The sequence below is a fragment of the Echiichthys vipera genome (genome assembly GCF_963691815.1).
Source record: "Echiichthys vipera genome assembly, chromosome: 22".
NCBI lineage: Eukaryota > Metazoa > Chordata > Actinopteri > Perciformes > Trachinidae > Echiichthys > Echiichthys vipera.
In genome coordinates, this window is record NC_139847.1 from 21,132,272 (window position 1) to 21,148,741 (window position 16,470).

Consider the following 16,470-nt stretch of genomic DNA (forward strand, 5'->3'; position numbering starts at 1 on the left):
ACAATGAAAGCTATTATAACACACTGATGAGCCACATTGTTGCTCTTATACGACGGGCGTACTAGTCCATTTACTGTGTACTTTAAAATCTCTTGAGTTCCTGCAAGAGTTTAAATAGACAGCCTTCTACTTATATTCCCTAACATGTTCTCATTTTGGTTCCCTTCATGAGGTCTGCTGCCAAGCAAAGGTGTGATCCACTTCATGGTATTACGTGTGTATGAAGGTACGAATGATAAATATTCCTTACTGACTTGTCACTGTAGGCTGGACCAGAATTTGTGCCCACAGCCAGCTGGCTGGCCATGGTTCTCAACACACTGCTCAGCATCAGCAGCAGCAGTTACAAGGCCAGAGGACAGGTGTTCCCATGGTTCCTACATGTAAGTTTCATCTCAGTTGGTTTGCTTGATGGTTGTATGTCTTTGTTTACCCTAATAGCTACTATAAACAATGTACAGTAGGTTACAACCGGAGTCACAAGGTCCATTCAAAGATATTACCTTCAGGCTTGAGATAAAAAAGGTTTTATTAATGTATATATCAGGTGAAATAAATGTCAAAACAAAAGGCTAGTCAGAGTAAATGGTGTAATGTTGGTTGTTGGATACAGATGAAAGCTTACAGTAAAACAGATGAAATCAAACAGCCATATATTTTATATCTATCAAATTACAAGTATGGGTGAAAATGATCCAACAAATCTTAAGTGTCAGCCTGTCGAACGTACTAAATGCTCATGAATCCCTAACTCTTTTCAGTCATACTGCCCACACACTTGCTGTTATTGCAGGGTACTGCTATCGCTGCATCCCACGGTGGTGAAGTCACTCAAAACAGAGGGAGGGGGACAATGAACAGGAGTCATTGGGCCTAATGCAGCAACAATATCTGAAATTCCTCTTATATGGTCTCTTGCCTTTCTGCTTGCCTTTCGTTACCAAACGATCTTAACCATCCAAACGTGCTATTACCCAGTTGTGCTGAATGATGAGTCCCTCTTGATCAAATTGTTTATTAGCATCTGCTAACGCCCCCTGAACACTATGTAGTGGCAGGTGCCATGTGCAAACGCTCTGACAAATGACCAAGAACTGGAGAGATGGCACCAAAAAGAGGCTGGAAGAAGAAACACTCACAGGATAATCAGAAACATATTAATAAAACATGTAATAATCTCATATATATAAATATATGATAATCATGTTGTGATTTTTTATGTTTCTTAAATTTAAACAAGTTTCAAGTTATTTTTTGCAGTGTAAAACAATTACAATAAGCAATCGTTGAAAAATCTTGGATGTAGGTCTCCCTACAATAATGCTCATGTATTAAAAAAAAAAAATCACACAACAAAGGCAAAATGAGAATCTAAAAATAATTGTACAGTTGAATTATAGGGTTAAATAATATTGAACATTAACATACAGCTCTTTTAAAATCCCCCTCCACTAAAAAAGTGTTTTTTTTCCGTTTCCTTCCTCTAAAATGTCATAATAGCTTTCAGGCACTGACAGTTACAAGCTAACAACCTAACAAACAACAGAAACTAATAAAAGATGCTAACTACACCTACTATTCCGATGTGCTGCTAGTCCTCTTCCTCATCTGAGTCTGCTTCTGACTGACAACGGGTTCAGGACGCACAAACTATAATTTAGTTGCAGATGCCAACCGCGGAGCGAGTAGCACCCTTCTGTGTGAAGCTGGCTTAAACATGTCGGCCTATGGCTGATTCTCTCCAATATGTTTAGTCATCTTGATGAGATGTCTGCATGCTTCTCTTTCACCTTGGGTCTGCTTGTCAGAATCGGGTAGAAGCTAGAATGTAGTTTCTGAAGAGTTTTACTGCAAACATCATAAGCGGAGGCAGGGCGGGTTTTAACATAAAGTTAAGTTTGTACTTGTTTACACAAGGAATAATGTAGAACATGTTATTACTTTTTGTTTATATGAATGTATTTCTCTTCTTGAAAATATCATCACACTTTATTTGGGATTTAGTGGATGAGTTTCTCAGTGATCTCTTTTCCCAATTATGTAAAAGAGGAAATCATTACATAGAGCTTTCATATGCACTGGCGTGCACAGGGGTGGTGGGGGCAGGGCCAAAACGCGTGCTAAAGTGCCCTCTTGGGAGCCAAAACGTGTGCTAAAGTGCCCTCATGGTGGCTAAAACGTGCTAAAGTGCCCTCTAGGAGCTAAAACGCGTGCTAAAGTACCATCTAGGAGCCAAAACATGTGCTAAAGTGCCATCTTGGGAGCCAAAACGTGTGCTAAAGTGCCCTCATGGTGGCCAAAACATGTGCTAAAGTGCCCTCCAGGAGCCAAAACGCATGCTTAGGGCGCGCTCACACTATCCTCCCGGACCGAGACCCGGACTTTAGGGTACTTGTCCCCCCTCCCTCTCCCCCCCGCGCCCCAGCCCCGTTTGTACTCACACTACCAGGGCCTCGGCCAATACTTCTTGCTGTCCATACGCCTTCAAGCCGTAACACGTCACACGCATTGATCGCGTGTGTGTGGCTTTGTTTACAAATCTTTCCATAGACCTCGGAGTTTTTGTGCGTCTTGTCGACTGTTTTTGAATCTTTTCATCCGACCAAATCTGCAGTAAACACAATGTGAACCTTTCACCACCATTGTTGTTGTTGTTAAATATCCGCGCATGGTCCGTCCTTCTATTTACATGTCCGAACAGGCGGACATAACGCTACTGCCGTAGGGCTCGTGCTCGTGCGCGTACACGTGCGCACGCTCGTGCTCGTACATGTGCAAACGGCTCCGCTAAAGCCCACCTATTTCAAGCGGGCCGTGGAGGGCCAGCTGGCCCCAGTTGAGCGCGGAGCGGGTGCGCTCACACTACTTAAAGGTACTAGACTTTAGCTGAAAAACCGGTTTTGGCCGAGGCTAAAAGGATAGTGTGATCACGCCCTAAAGTACCATCTAGGAGCCGAAACGTGTGCTTAAGTGCCCTCTAGGAGCCAAAACATGTTAGAGTGCCCTCTAGGAGCCAAAACACGTGCTAAAGTGTTCTCATGGGGGCCAAAACATGTGCAAAAGGGCCCTCTCGGGGGCCTAAACGCGTGTTAAATTGCCCTCTTCACTGGCAAGGATTTATATGTGCCCTTTTTTTACTTTTCGCCCCTGATCATATGTATGAGACGGGCTTGAGTTGAGTGGCTATGCTATGTATCGAGTGTTACATAAGTGTGAATGTTACAGACGTGACTGCAGTATTGTTAAAATACAAATAGAGACACCAGAAAGGGTAGCTACTGTTATAATGCAGTGTGGATATCTAATGTTCAGTTCAGTTCCAGTCTCGTTTCCGTCTCCTCCACAGTACCGAAATCGCACTTATAAAATCACCAATGACCTCCTCATGGCAGCTGATTCTGTTCTCCTCAACCTCCTTGACCTGAGTGCAGCCTTTGGTACCATCAGCCACCCCACCCTCCTCAATAGATTATGTTCCATCCGCATCACCCACACTCCACTAAACTGGTTCAGATCCTACCTCTCAAGCCACACTCTGTTCATCCAACTCAAATCCTTCACATCCCAGTATTCCCCCGTCACTTAAGGTGCACCCCAGGGCTCTGTCCTCGGGACTCTCCTATTCATCATTTACCTTCTTCCCCTCGGCAATATCTTCCCTAAGTACAACATCAGTTTTCATTGTTATGCGGATGACACCCAGCTCTACCTCTCCAGTAAACCCACCTCCACTTTTCCACCCTAATCCCTTAGTGATTGCCGACATAAAACAGACATAAAATCCTGGTTCTCCTCCAATTTTCTCAAACTAAACAGAGACTAAGGTTCTCCTCATTGGTTCGACTGTGGAACTGCCTACCTCTGGAACTCAGGAACACTACCTCACTCCCTCACTTTAAATCCAAACTGAAAACCCATGTGTTCAAAACTGCCTTTTCCCTTTGATCTCATTTGCACTGTGTTGTTGTTGTTATTTTAACCTGATTTGATCATTTTGTTTACACCATACATACATTTTTATTATTGTTTGTGTTGAACTGTTTTTAACAAATGTAAGGTGTCCTTGAGTGCTTAGAAAGGCGGCTATAAATAAATGTATTATAAGTATTATTATTTTTATTTTTATTATTATTATTATTATTATTACTTATGGGGATCTAAATTCACAAACAAACAACACAGCTGTACCATACCCCCACTGACTGTATGGATTAATGGAATCTGCTGCTATGTTCACCACACTCTTCAAGCTCCAGAACCAATCCAGCACACTTGACACCCTCCTCCCTCCCTCTCAGCGCTCCTACTCAGGTGAGAACACAGCAAGTGCCATAGCTCGCTCCTGTGCCAGCCTGGCATTGTCACTGCTCGTCCCGGTGCTGGTGGTGTGGCAGAAGGACGGTCTGGTACAGGTTCTGTCAGTGCTGCAGGCAAGCCTGCCGGGCTCCCCCACCGCTGACGACTCTCAAGCTGTCCAGTTCCACTCCGGCCTGGCACTCGGCATGGTGCTGTCCAGTCTGCATCACCAACGCCTCAGGTAGAGTGTGTGTCATCTCATCTACAACCCCTTATCCGGGGTCGGGTTGTGGGGGCAGCATCTCTAGCAGGGGACCCCAAACTTCCCTTTCCTGGGCCACATTAACCAGCTCTAACTGGAGAGAGTGTGTGTGTGTGTGTGTGTGTGTGTGTGTGTGTGTGTGTGTGTGTGTGTGTGTGTGTGTGTGTGTGTGTGTGTGTGTGTGTGTGTGTGTGTGTGTGTGTGTGTGTGTGTGTGTGTGTGTGTGTGTGTGTGTGTGTGTGTGTGTGTGTGTGTGTGTGCGTGCGTGTGCGTGTGCGCGTGTGTGTGTGTGCGCTCGCTCATCTGTCTCTCTCTCTGTTCTACAGTGATGCCTCTGTTCAGAAGGACACTGATTTCCTTCTCAGCTCTCTGGATGCTCTGGAAAGTTGTTCCTTCAACCCCAACCTGGAATACAAGTCAGTGCGGAGTTCTTAGACATGATGTGAAGTACTAACCAGTAGCACGTTTGACAACCCTCCTCCTTTTCTTGTATTTCTCCAAATTATGACACATTGTCACACTTTTCTTTTCCTTTTCTTTATCACAACCTGTTCTGGCACTGTACAGCGTGTATAAGTCCTGCAGCTCTAATGGTCTACTGGTTCCACCTGGACAACAATACAGCCAAACCAAATGTTACTTGTGACACAAGAAATGAAAGAGGGCAGGGGCTAAAGATGAATGAATTAATTAAAACTGATAAATGTTAGTTTATGCAAGACATTTATTCAATTTCACACCAGAGTGAAAAAAAATTCTGTATTCTTTCCTGAGAATTAATAGTCGAATTAAAAGTTTTGAACATAAAAATGCTGTTTCAGTTTAGCTGTTCTTTTATTATTGTCTTTAAAAGTCACCATAATGCAAATCTCTAAAACTCACATTTTCTGGGAGAGTACCTCTAGACCCAACTAACATTTCAAAACCCCTCCCTATCCCTAAGGGTTCCAGGTCGGCAAGTGTGAACAATAAGGGATAACAGCATGCTTTGTGATTTATACCAGCAGTTTCTAACTGGTGCTTCATGAGAGTTAATGTTGTCATTCTGAATTTTTTGAAGTGTAGTGAATTTTGAAATATAATTTCCACTGCAGAATAAGTAAAACAATGTGCAACTCCATTAGTCTTATGACCTTAATATTTTCTTTCCTTTTCCCTTGCCGTTCCCTCCTCTGTGTTCGTCCTCAGTACTGGCTGTGTGTTGGGTCTGGGTCTGGTGCTCGCAGCTCTCTGCAGTAGCGGACAGACGGACCAACATGTCCGCGTCACCCAAACACTAGACAAACTACTGTCTAACCTGAAGGACAGCAGTGGACAGGGACGCATGCTGCAGGAGGTAAAAACCACCCTACACAACACTGCCACACACTAGTACAATACACTTTTAGAGGTCTTTAAGGAAGTCATGCTGACTTGTGTAGGAGAATGAGCCTACACGAATTATGGCTAGAATATATAAGACGCAAAATTAAATATGAATTAACTCGACTCGTTAAAATATAGGATTTAATTTAGCTTGAAGTACGGCACCACACCAGAGTAAGACAGGATGTTTATTAAACTTTGGTGAAGGTTTAATACCTGTTAGTAATTTAAAGTAATTGATTGTTTAAATCTTATCAGTCTCGTCTCGAACGCGTTAGTTCGTACCACAGCCTTATCAGGGACCATCAATTTCTGCACAGAAGGGAAGACTCTCACAACGACGTAAAGTCATAAATATTTATTTGACTACCTAGCAATGAGAATACAGTATAGTGCAACACTGAATAGATGAGTGACAAAGGGTTAAATGTGGATATAAAAAGTTTAAGAGCAGAGTGATTCAGACCTACGGGGCTGGTTTATAATATTACTGGCGGACTTAAACTTGCTCTAATTAGTCTGTCAACAGAACTCGGATCAGAACTTAATTACCACCAACGTTTTTAACCAGGATTTGTATTAAAAGGCCAACCTTACTTTGCCGTTGATATTACAGTCGCCCTGGCGTCTTACAGTACCTATGCAGGTTCTGTAGGTCTGATTCACGGTGTTTGGTGGACCTGAGTTCTGGTCTGTAGACTGGGTCGGGTGCGCAGTTGGATCAGCGGGGCTTGCCTACTCCGGTCCCAGCTTTATTTCAGCTCTACAGGTGGCTGCAGCTCTGCACGTGGCTTGCCTCTGGCTGTTGTTTGTTGGTTAACAAAAAAAAAAGGAGTTCTGACCGGTTCTGTGGGGCTGGTGTCGCAAGTTCGATGCAATTTGCCGGCCGGACAAAAAGGCAAAGACAGCACGAGGGGTTTTGCTATACTTATAAAAGATAAAAACGTATCGTAGAAAACTAAAAAGAGTTGTGCGATAAAAATAGATTATAAAAATGAGAATATTTTAACAAGAAAACAAAATATAAAGTAACGTCTCTTGCGAACTTTTGGACCAAAAAGTTGAACAAAAGAAACAAAAGAAAACAAACACAGGAAGCTCAGAAGCGAGTGTGAAGAGAGAAGCGTAGAGGGGAGAGACACCTCTGTGGTGTTCCTTTATCCCCCCGGGGAGCGAGAAGGGGATCTTGGCCTAACCCAACCCTCTGGTTCTGAGCGAATTAGCTGCTTTATATTCCAGCATTCTAACAGGGAAGATTAAACTATCTCTGGGTGATTTTACGTTATAAATCTTTCTGATATCCAATTTAACCAAACTCTTTAGACAGGCAGTTTTAACAGAAAACAGAGACTTTGCACTTCTGAAACCACATAAACATAATCACAACAAGATGCAAATATTGCATACACTGTTACACATTTGCAAGAATGTTTTTGAACAGCCAGTTGCGATGAAACAGCGAACTTTAACTGTTTTTCCAACTCTCTAAGTTATGTTTCTTGTCCTTATCACTGAACGTCCTTCTCTCTCCTAGGTGAGAGAGACCGACCCTTCAGTTCAAATTGCGGTCAGATTTGACGTTGATTTAGGATAAGAGTCCCTCTATCCTGGAGGAGATGTCCTGGAGTTCTGGGTTTTAATTACCCTAGTAGGGGTTGAGGTTGTAAAACACCTTATCTCACATTGAAACAAGTATAAAAATGTCTTATCTCACACTCCCTTCCTGTGACGCTGAGCAGATGGTCAGACAGGGAATCCAGAGTGTATTCACAAAGGAGCAATTCCTTTCGCCTTGATGTTCCTACACTTGTACACTGATAGGAAACCAGTTTGCAATGTTTTTTGTTTCAGTTATTGTCAGTATGTATTTCACTTTTGGGTTAGTTTTGCTATTCGATGCCTATTCCTTAAAATAACTATATACACTACTGTGAAAAAATATTTGCCCCCTTACAGATTTATCCTGTTCTTGCTTTTTCGTCACACTTGCATGTTTAACCTAAATCTAATAATTGGTTGTAATGCAGCATAATGGATGTAACCTGTACAGGCTGAGGGTAAATTATATTGATAAGGAAACTGAACATTAGACAGTTAATTGTAATAGTGGAATGGAATCTGAAGGAGGTTTTTTTTTTTTCCTCTTGTGCAGGTGTTGGCGTACTCTGTGGCGTGTGTGGGTCTCTCAGCCTTCAGCGGAGGCCTTATAGATGCTGCCAAGGCTGAGGAGGTCATGAACGCTCTGCGCACCCTGACTGAGGAGAGCCAACAGGTCAGCAAGAAACAGTCTCTTGTCAGTGAGATAGTTTCAGCAGCCATCAGCAGCTGCTTCATGCGTGGGGGATCTGGTGTTAAAACTCCGACCTCTCAGAGAATTAGATCTTGTTGAGCCAAATTATTTTTTTCATCCTTTTTTTTCTGCTTATCGTGGTGGCAGCAGACTAAGAAATGTATCATAGATGTCCCTCCTCAGCAACGTTTTCCAGCTCCTCCTGGGCTGTCCCGAGGCGTTCCCACAACAGATGACACGTATAATCTCTCCAGCATGTTCTGGGTCTAGCCGGGGTCTCCTAACGGTTGGATGTGCCAAGACAACCTCCAAAGGAGTCACCCTGATCAGAGGTCTGAACCACATCAATTGGGCCCTTTCCCCATGAAGGAGCAGCAGCTCTACTCTGAGCTCCCTCCTAATGTCTGAGCTCCTCACTTTATCAGGGTGAGCCCAGGCACCCTACAGAGGAAATACGTGACCCACTTATATTCACAATCTAATTCTTCCAGTCACTGCCTAAATCTCATGACCATACAGTAGGTGAGGGTCGGGACGTAGATGGACGGGTAAATTGAGTGCTTTGCTGTCTGGTTTAGTTTCCTCCTTAACTCAACTGTCAAGCACAACGCCTGGATCACTGCTGGCGCTGTTTATCTTACACTCCATTTTACCTTTACTTGTGAACAAAAGCCCAAAATACTCACTCCCAACCAGGAATGAGTTTTTCCAGTTGAGAACCATGGCCCCAGACTTGGATGAGCTGACTCTCATCCCGACCTCTTCACGCGTGGCTGAAAACCGCCCCAGTGAGTGCTGGAGGTCATGATGTCATGAAGCCAACAGAACCGCATCGTCTGCAAAGAGCAGAACTGCAGTTCTGAGAATTGATCCTCATGTTGGCAACACTGTTCACTGCTTTACCAAGAAACTCAATGTACAAACTAATATTTAATCCAAAACCCAATAAAACATGAGAAAATAATTGTTAGTCCAGAGTAGACTCCAAATCCAGGTAATCAAGCCTGTTGGATGTAGCCTGGCATTACCAGATGAATTCACAAATGCGTATTAATCTGGAACCTCTGTCCTTTTTTTCCCCAAAGGGCGTTATCAACGGTGCAGAGAAAAATTCCTCTGGATACAATTAGATAAACCAACAACCAGTCAGAGCAACAAGCTGTGACGTACAGCCAATCAGAACAAAACGATGTAGCGCTGAATGACACATGCAAGTTGAGGTCACAAACAGTAGAAAAATATGTTTCTGAAAACATTTTAGTCTAGATCATGTTGGATTGGATGCATTGCTTTCTGTCCAGACTCCAGGCTTCTCCCTTGCTCTAGGCTTGGTGGTCCACGGCCTGTCAATTTCCGGCCACGGTAAAGCAGAGGACATCCATCCTCGTCTGCTGGCTGCTTGGATCAAGATCTTATTGGCAGAGGTACTACATCTACATTTGACATTTCTATTTACAGCTGCATTAGGTACTGTATCATCGACCTAACCTGTGAATCTAAATCAAAGTGGGTTCGTCATTGTGAAGAATGTGCCATCACTGTTTATTGAAATGCCCCCACACTCGTATTTATACAACAACCAGTCATGAGTAAGAAAGTGCTCTTCCCAGAAACAACTCTTGCCCTTGAAACACACTGTTTGAGCCGCTACCAACCAATAAACGGTTCAGGTCACCCCGCTGAACACTCCCTAAATATACATTTTTAAACACTTTTCAAAGCATTTTTGTATGGCAGCAGTTTCTACTTTGAATTGATTTATTGTATAATGACAATAAAGACAATTCTGATTCTGTTGAGACATTTTTCTGCCTTATCCCTTTAAGACATCTGAAACTAGCCAAATGTTTGAAGTTAACATTTGACCTGTTACCTTTTGGTTATAACATAGATTTAATTATGTTTAATTTTCAAGATAGTAAGCAATTGTAACTTGACTGTTTACCAGTCTGTTGAATGTTGAGTAGAGGAGATGTCTTTGTGTTTCAGGGTTGTCCTACTATGCAACGACTGGCTGCTGTCAACGGCCTCGTGGCTTTAGTAGGATCTGAGAGTTACCTCATTCAGGTAAGAAACGCATTCATCTGCTGGACCAGTGTGCGGATTACGGAGACCTGAACTGTGATGAAAGAGAATTTGATGAGGAGTTAGAGACTGCATTGGTTTTGGAACTATTCTGCTATTCCCCCATTAAGGAATGAAGTTATTTTTTGTCTGGCAATATTTACCATGGGGGTATTAAACTGATTCAATTTTCTAAATTTTGGAATTGAGGTTTTTTGAATCTTATTGTTTGCTCTAATGAGGTCATGAATGTTTTTGTTGCACTACGCTGTGTCATTTAGCTTGTTGTCTTGTGTTACAGCAAACAAGTGAGTTGGAGCTTTCCTCCCAGCAGCAGAGCAGGCTGAATGAGGTTATTCGAGCCATCACACAGGTATGTAGACGTTTGTTCTTAATATATTTTGTTTATATTTTTAGTATTATTACTCAAATAATGTCAGACATGCCTTGGAGTGAGGTATCATCACTGTTGCAGTGTTCAAAATGATGTTTCTCTAATCCATGTACTGTTAATATCGCCATTGTCTGGACAAAAATTTCCTTGGTCTCTAGGCCGGTTTTCCTGAAATAGTCCGGCGTGCACTGAAGATTCTGTATTATGCAATTTCCATGACATTTGCAGAGCACATTTGAGACTATTGATTTAATTACACCGAGTTGTTCTTTGCTCAGTATGTATATTTGGTTGTTTTGCAGATCATTACATTCTCAGGAGCCATTGGTTTGCAGTCCAACAGTGCTTGTTTGGTTGGTCATTTGCATTTGGCCCATATGTCCACTAGTCACAGTCACATGGCAGGTATGCACCGCAGCTCTTTAAGTGAGAAATATGCAACACGGTGACATAATATTGATTCATATTTGATCGTTTCATAGTTTGATCAGAGTTAAGAGGAGTTATTGACACTGTCAGAGACTCCTCTGCTCGGATTGGTTGTCGGTCAGTTGCAGTAGATCTAGCAGATGACATTAGGAGCAGACACAGGCAGAGCGACATGACTTTTTCACAGAAACTCTGTCTCATTATGCTGTCCGGATACAGTGACAGTATCTACAGAAAGTTCCCAACTGTAGCTTTAATTCAATTCATCATTATATATTTCCTTCTGAACAACATTTCAGGCTCACAAATCCGTTCTTGCTTTAACCCCAGAATGTAATATATAGGATTTTTGATAATGTTAAATATTCTTCAATACAGTTATTTGTTTAAGTAAGCAGACTCTTGAGTAGAAAAGGGCTATCTTATTCTATTTTATTTAATTTTTATTTCAAATTCCATTTACTATCTTGACTGCCGTATGGGTAATCTGTGAATTTTTCTCTCTAAAATTGGTATCGTTTTCAAGCTGAGTCCTGATCACAATTTGAACATCCATGTTCTTAGGATTGACTGGAATCCTACTATAGTTATCGTCTGTCTTCAATGAGGATCTACTGTATTTGGTGTGATATGTGCTTCTCTTTCCTTCCCTCCCTCCCAGTTCCTCAGGATTTCAGTTACCTCTCAGAGAAAAGTGTCATGAGATCCATCATTGACTTCATCACAGAGGCAGGAAAAAAAGGTTTGTTGATACATTTAATAATGTTCTTTTCAACAACATACCACAATTTGGAACATAAGATATAAAAGCATATTGCTACAAATCACCTGCATATGTTAGAATTTCCCTCTTACTTGTCTCCTCTCTACCTGTGGTCCCAGGTCCAGAGTTTGCCCATCCAGCTCTGGTAAAGACTGCTCTGACCCCACTGGCGTCCGTTGGAGCCAGTTTCCAGTACCCACCCATCAACTGGAGTATTGTCCTGTCTCCTCTAATGAGGCTCAGCTTCGGTACGAGTTCTCACACATTTGTGTTTTTTGTATCTTAGAGCCAACAGAGTCAAGGCACCAAGCTCAGCTCATCTTTTTTTTTCTTTGACAGGAGAGGATGTACAGCATGAGTGTGTGGTGCTGGCAGCATGTCAAGCCCAGTCCTCTCAGGGTGCCTCTCTCTTTCTGGGCTCCTGGCTGTCACCGCCCCTTGTGCACAGTCTCAGTGTAAGTTCCTCTTGAGTAGGGTTTGGTATTGAACCTCAGTGCTTTGTGAGTATTGAGCGAAATGTGTCCACAGCATTACTTTTCAAGTCTCAATTACTGTGAATGAAAGCGTCGGCCCAGCACAGACAAGATGTTCCGGTACAGGGTGGACAGAAGGACACGAGATGAAAACCATTTTGTGTGGATCCAAAGAGTTTTTTATTTGGAGGAGAGAGGGGCAAAACAGACACTTGTGCTTCATTGACGCTGTACACTGCTTGATCACATGTTTGTAATGCAAACTGTTTTCATTTGTTGTCATTTCAAATGTTTCTGTTTAACTGAGCTACAGTAAAGTTACTGAGCAAACTATGAAGAGAAATGCTTCTCAATATTCGTGAAAAATGCTTCATGATCTACAAATTAAAACAGGATTCACAAATGTGTATGACACTTTGTAACTAATTAGATATACTTATCATGTAAATATAAATTAATGAATGTATCCCAACTCGAATATACTATGGAGATCAAAATTAGAGAACAAAGTATTAATACTTCAACAAAAACCTTTATTTAGTGGGGAAAAAAACAGTGATCAGAATGAGAGAACAGTGTTCATTGTGTCAGAAGAGAAGATTTCAACAATGTTTTATTCTCTAGGATTCAAAAATGAACAGGAAGTGAAGAGGCCACAGCTTTGAATGACTTCAGCACATCTGCTCCCACAGAACATCACTAGTTTCTCACACTGCTCTGCTTTGATCTGGGTCCATTCTGACTCAGTCTCTTCCACAGTTCACTAACTGGAGTGGGTTTATTACACATTACTTTGTTCACGTGGATTTCAAGAGGTTCTCTATGGGGTTTAGATCTGGACTCTGGACATTTCATTGTTTCAATATTCTTAGCTTTAGCGAACTGCTTCACCTGTTTTTCATTGTGACAGGGGACATTGTCTGTATGAAAATTGCAGCTGATTGGAGACAATTGCATTGAAGGTATTGCATGTTGCTGAAGGAGGTTCACATAAACATTTGCATTCACCCTGTCATGTAGCTGTGCAAGAGGCCCAACTCCTGCTGCAGAAAACATCCCCCAAACCATGACACTTCCTCCTCCAAATGTAACTGACTTCTTTACACACTTTGGATTCAGTCTTTCCCCAGTACTAAGCCCGACATAATGTTTCCCATCAGACCCAAATAAAGTGAACGTCCTCTCATCACTGAAGTCACTCTGGACCAGTTCTCCTCTGTCCACACAACATGCTCCTCAGCAAAGGCAAGTCTAGCCTTTTGATTCTTTCTGCTGATGAGAGGTTTAGTCACTGCAGAGTGGGCCTTCAGTCCAAAAGGTCTTAAATGACGAGACACTGTGTGCAGAAAGACAGCACTGAACTGGAGACCAACTCCAGCTGCAGTGTTGAACTGATTCCCCATTGAGAGTCTTCTCATAATCCTGTCCTCTGGTGCACTTGTTTTACGTGAACGACCGGCCTTTCTGAGGGACTTAAATGAATCTGTGTCCTTGTTAAGTTTCAATATTCTTGAAATCACAGACTGTGAATGCCAAACCTCTCTCTGATGGCTCAGAGGGTCATCCCTTTGGCCTTCATCTGGACAACCTGCTGTCTCAGGGTTTCAGTCTCCTTAGAGCAGATCGCCATCTTGTAAAGTAACCAGGAGAGCTGCAGATATATAGGGTGTGTCCAACAATGAAGTCAATTGTCACCAGGTGCCAGATTAACACCAATAACTGGTAAGGATCTGAAAGTGTTCTCTAATTTTGATCATTGTTTTTTTTTTTTTTACAAAATAAAGGTTTTTGTTGAAGTGCCTTGGTTATTTTAAAAAAAAACATGCTAGTACAGCAATGGTATAGACACAGCTGATATTCTATCAAATTCTGAACGACAAAAAATTAATACTTTGTTCTCTTATTCTGATCCCCATTGTATATTAAATCATCCTTTGAAAAGCTTTCTGCGCATATAGTTACATGGTGTCAAAACATAAGCAGCCATACAAGAACTTAACCTCAATAAAATATAGTCTACAATTGACAAATTTGAATGTAGTAAAATGAATGAGTAAACAAGATTAAATTATGAGCTGATGTTCGAGGCCATGCTGTAATTCCTAGCCCAGCTTGTAATACAGTCAAAACTGACTTTTGCAGAATATGTATTTCTCCTCCAGAACCAGACTCGGGTTCACCTGTATGAGAGCCTGGGCTTATGGATGAAGCATGTTGCTGAGGACAAGCTTCAGGTATACATGGAGAGTCTGGGTCTGCAGCAGTTTCAGGAGGACCTTCGACCCCAGCGCCTGTCATTGTGCCGCTCCCTGCTGCAGGGCCTTGCTCAGGCCATGGCTCTCCCAAACCCCCCCAACAACTGCTGGACCATCCTCTGCTCCACCACTGAGAAGGTCTTCACCCTGCTGCCCAACCAAATCCAGGTACAAAGACACATGACACTGCAATTAATTTCTGTTATTTAACTGACAATTCAACTGTGTGTGTGTAACTGCCACTGTTACACACAAGCTGACACTTCTACTTTCTAGCTTTTACATGATGAACAACAGTAGATTGAGTTTATTTTTACTTTTCGACAGACAGTTCACGGTTTAGATACCAACTCCAATTGAATATGGAGAATGAGCAGAACACCACCATCCAGTGTAGGATTGTAGTCGCAACAACAAAAAATTATTCCAGTCAGGTTGCCGGGTTTGTTGCCAAGTGTGTCAAAAGAGGAGACCGGAGGCTGTTTGAGCCTGTTTGAACCCACCCCCGACAAATCGCACCATAAAAACAACTATTTCAGAGGAGTTTGACTGACAGTTAGCGTTAGCCGTTAGCGTTAGCCATTCCAGCTAAGTAAAGATGAAAGTAATCTTAGCGATCAAGGAGAAGCGTAGCCATTTGGCGTGCGTTTTAGTGGCGTTTAATGGCGACTCCTTTCTCTCAGTCCATGGAGTCAATGCTCGGCCTATATTGACTCTGGTTTTTGCCCGTCTCCGGTCACTCAGCTGCTAGGACAAATAACACCCCCTTCACTGTGGCTCCCAAGCAGCTGCAGGATTGGCAAACTCCATTTCACCCAGTGCCAGCCTAGGTAGCTGCACCCAACAACAGACAACCCTGGCAACTCGCTAATGGCTGGTACAATGGCAACAGAACCTGATAGAAAGTCATTTTTAAAACCCATCAAAAATGTTTTCAAATATTAATTCAGACTAAATATATTTTGTATGGAAAAGCAATACTTTTATTCTGTACCCCTCAAAACACCCATGGATGTATTTTTATTTATTTTTTAAATATAGCTTTTAATAAAGATTCTATAACCTTTAACTATGTGGCACATTTCCTACACCTCCATAGCTAGGAGAATGGCACTTTAAGACACATCAAACCCTTTTTGTGTGCGTCAACTGCAAACAGTAACTCCCATAAAACATCTCACATGGAAACATTTAGCATTTTAAAAAAGAGTACTGTATCAGCTGTTATTATACAATCCAGTTCGCCAAGAATATGCTCCTATTACTTCTACCGATGATAAATTCATTTGTTTTAGGATAAGGAAGTGGATTTGTATGTGGGAGCGGCCAAATGTCTGTCTGAGATGTCTGATGCAGAGATCGACCGAGTCACACGAGTCACAGAGGTACAGTATAATGTAACAAAGACCCAATAAGTACTAACTGGTATAGGAAAAAGCAGCGTGTCATGTGCTTACATTTGCAAAGGTAAATAGTGTTATTGCTTTTGTCTTAACTACGAGTGTGTGTTAAATGTCATCTGGTTCTTGGCTGTTCTTTCTGGATCATTTTTTATGGTCTGTTACAAGCTGCAGTGCTGGAAATTAGATGTGTACCACAGATTGCTGATATTCATAGATCTGGTTGTAAATAGGCTTTAATTCTTACAAAACAACTTTGCTTTGACATTCATTCATTCATTCATCTTCAACCGCTTATCCCGGGGTCGCGGGGGTGCTGGAGCCGATTCCCAGCTGACATCTGGCGTGAGGCGGGGTACACCCATGCAAACTCCGCACAGAAAGGCCCAGGCCGGGATGCGAACCTGTAACCTTCTTTTGGAAAATATTCTTCTTCTTTTAGAGAAGATTTGCACTCTGATGCCTGTGTTTTAAGTACA

General features: G+C 42.2%; 1 protein-coding gene across 1 annotated transcript in view; it reads left to right on the forward strand.

The window, feature by feature from the left end:
* Positions 1–16,470, forward strand: part of focad (focadhesin) — a 113,701-nt gene that overhangs the window by 87,974 nt on the left and 9,257 nt on the right. Inside the window, exons 26-39 of the mRNA XM_083937438.1 lie at positions 267–383; positions 4,299–4,537; positions 4,885–4,974; positions 5,747–5,894; positions 8,076–8,195; positions 9,515–9,637; positions 10,203–10,280; positions 10,579–10,650; positions 10,974–11,076; positions 11,762–11,842; positions 11,983–12,111; positions 12,203–12,318; positions 14,499–14,759; positions 15,887–15,976. Of these exons, the coding sequence (XP_083793564.1) occupies positions 267–383; positions 4,299–4,537; positions 4,885–4,974; positions 5,747–5,894; positions 8,076–8,195; positions 9,515–9,637; positions 10,203–10,280; positions 10,579–10,650; positions 10,974–11,076; positions 11,762–11,842; positions 11,983–12,111; positions 12,203–12,318; positions 14,499–14,759; positions 15,887–15,976 (1,767 nt within the window). The remainder of the gene's footprint in view (positions 1–266; positions 384–4,298; positions 4,538–4,884; positions 4,975–5,746; positions 5,895–8,075; positions 8,196–9,514; positions 9,638–10,202; positions 10,281–10,578; positions 10,651–10,973; positions 11,077–11,761; positions 11,843–11,982; positions 12,112–12,202; positions 12,319–14,498; positions 14,760–15,886; positions 15,977–16,470) is intronic.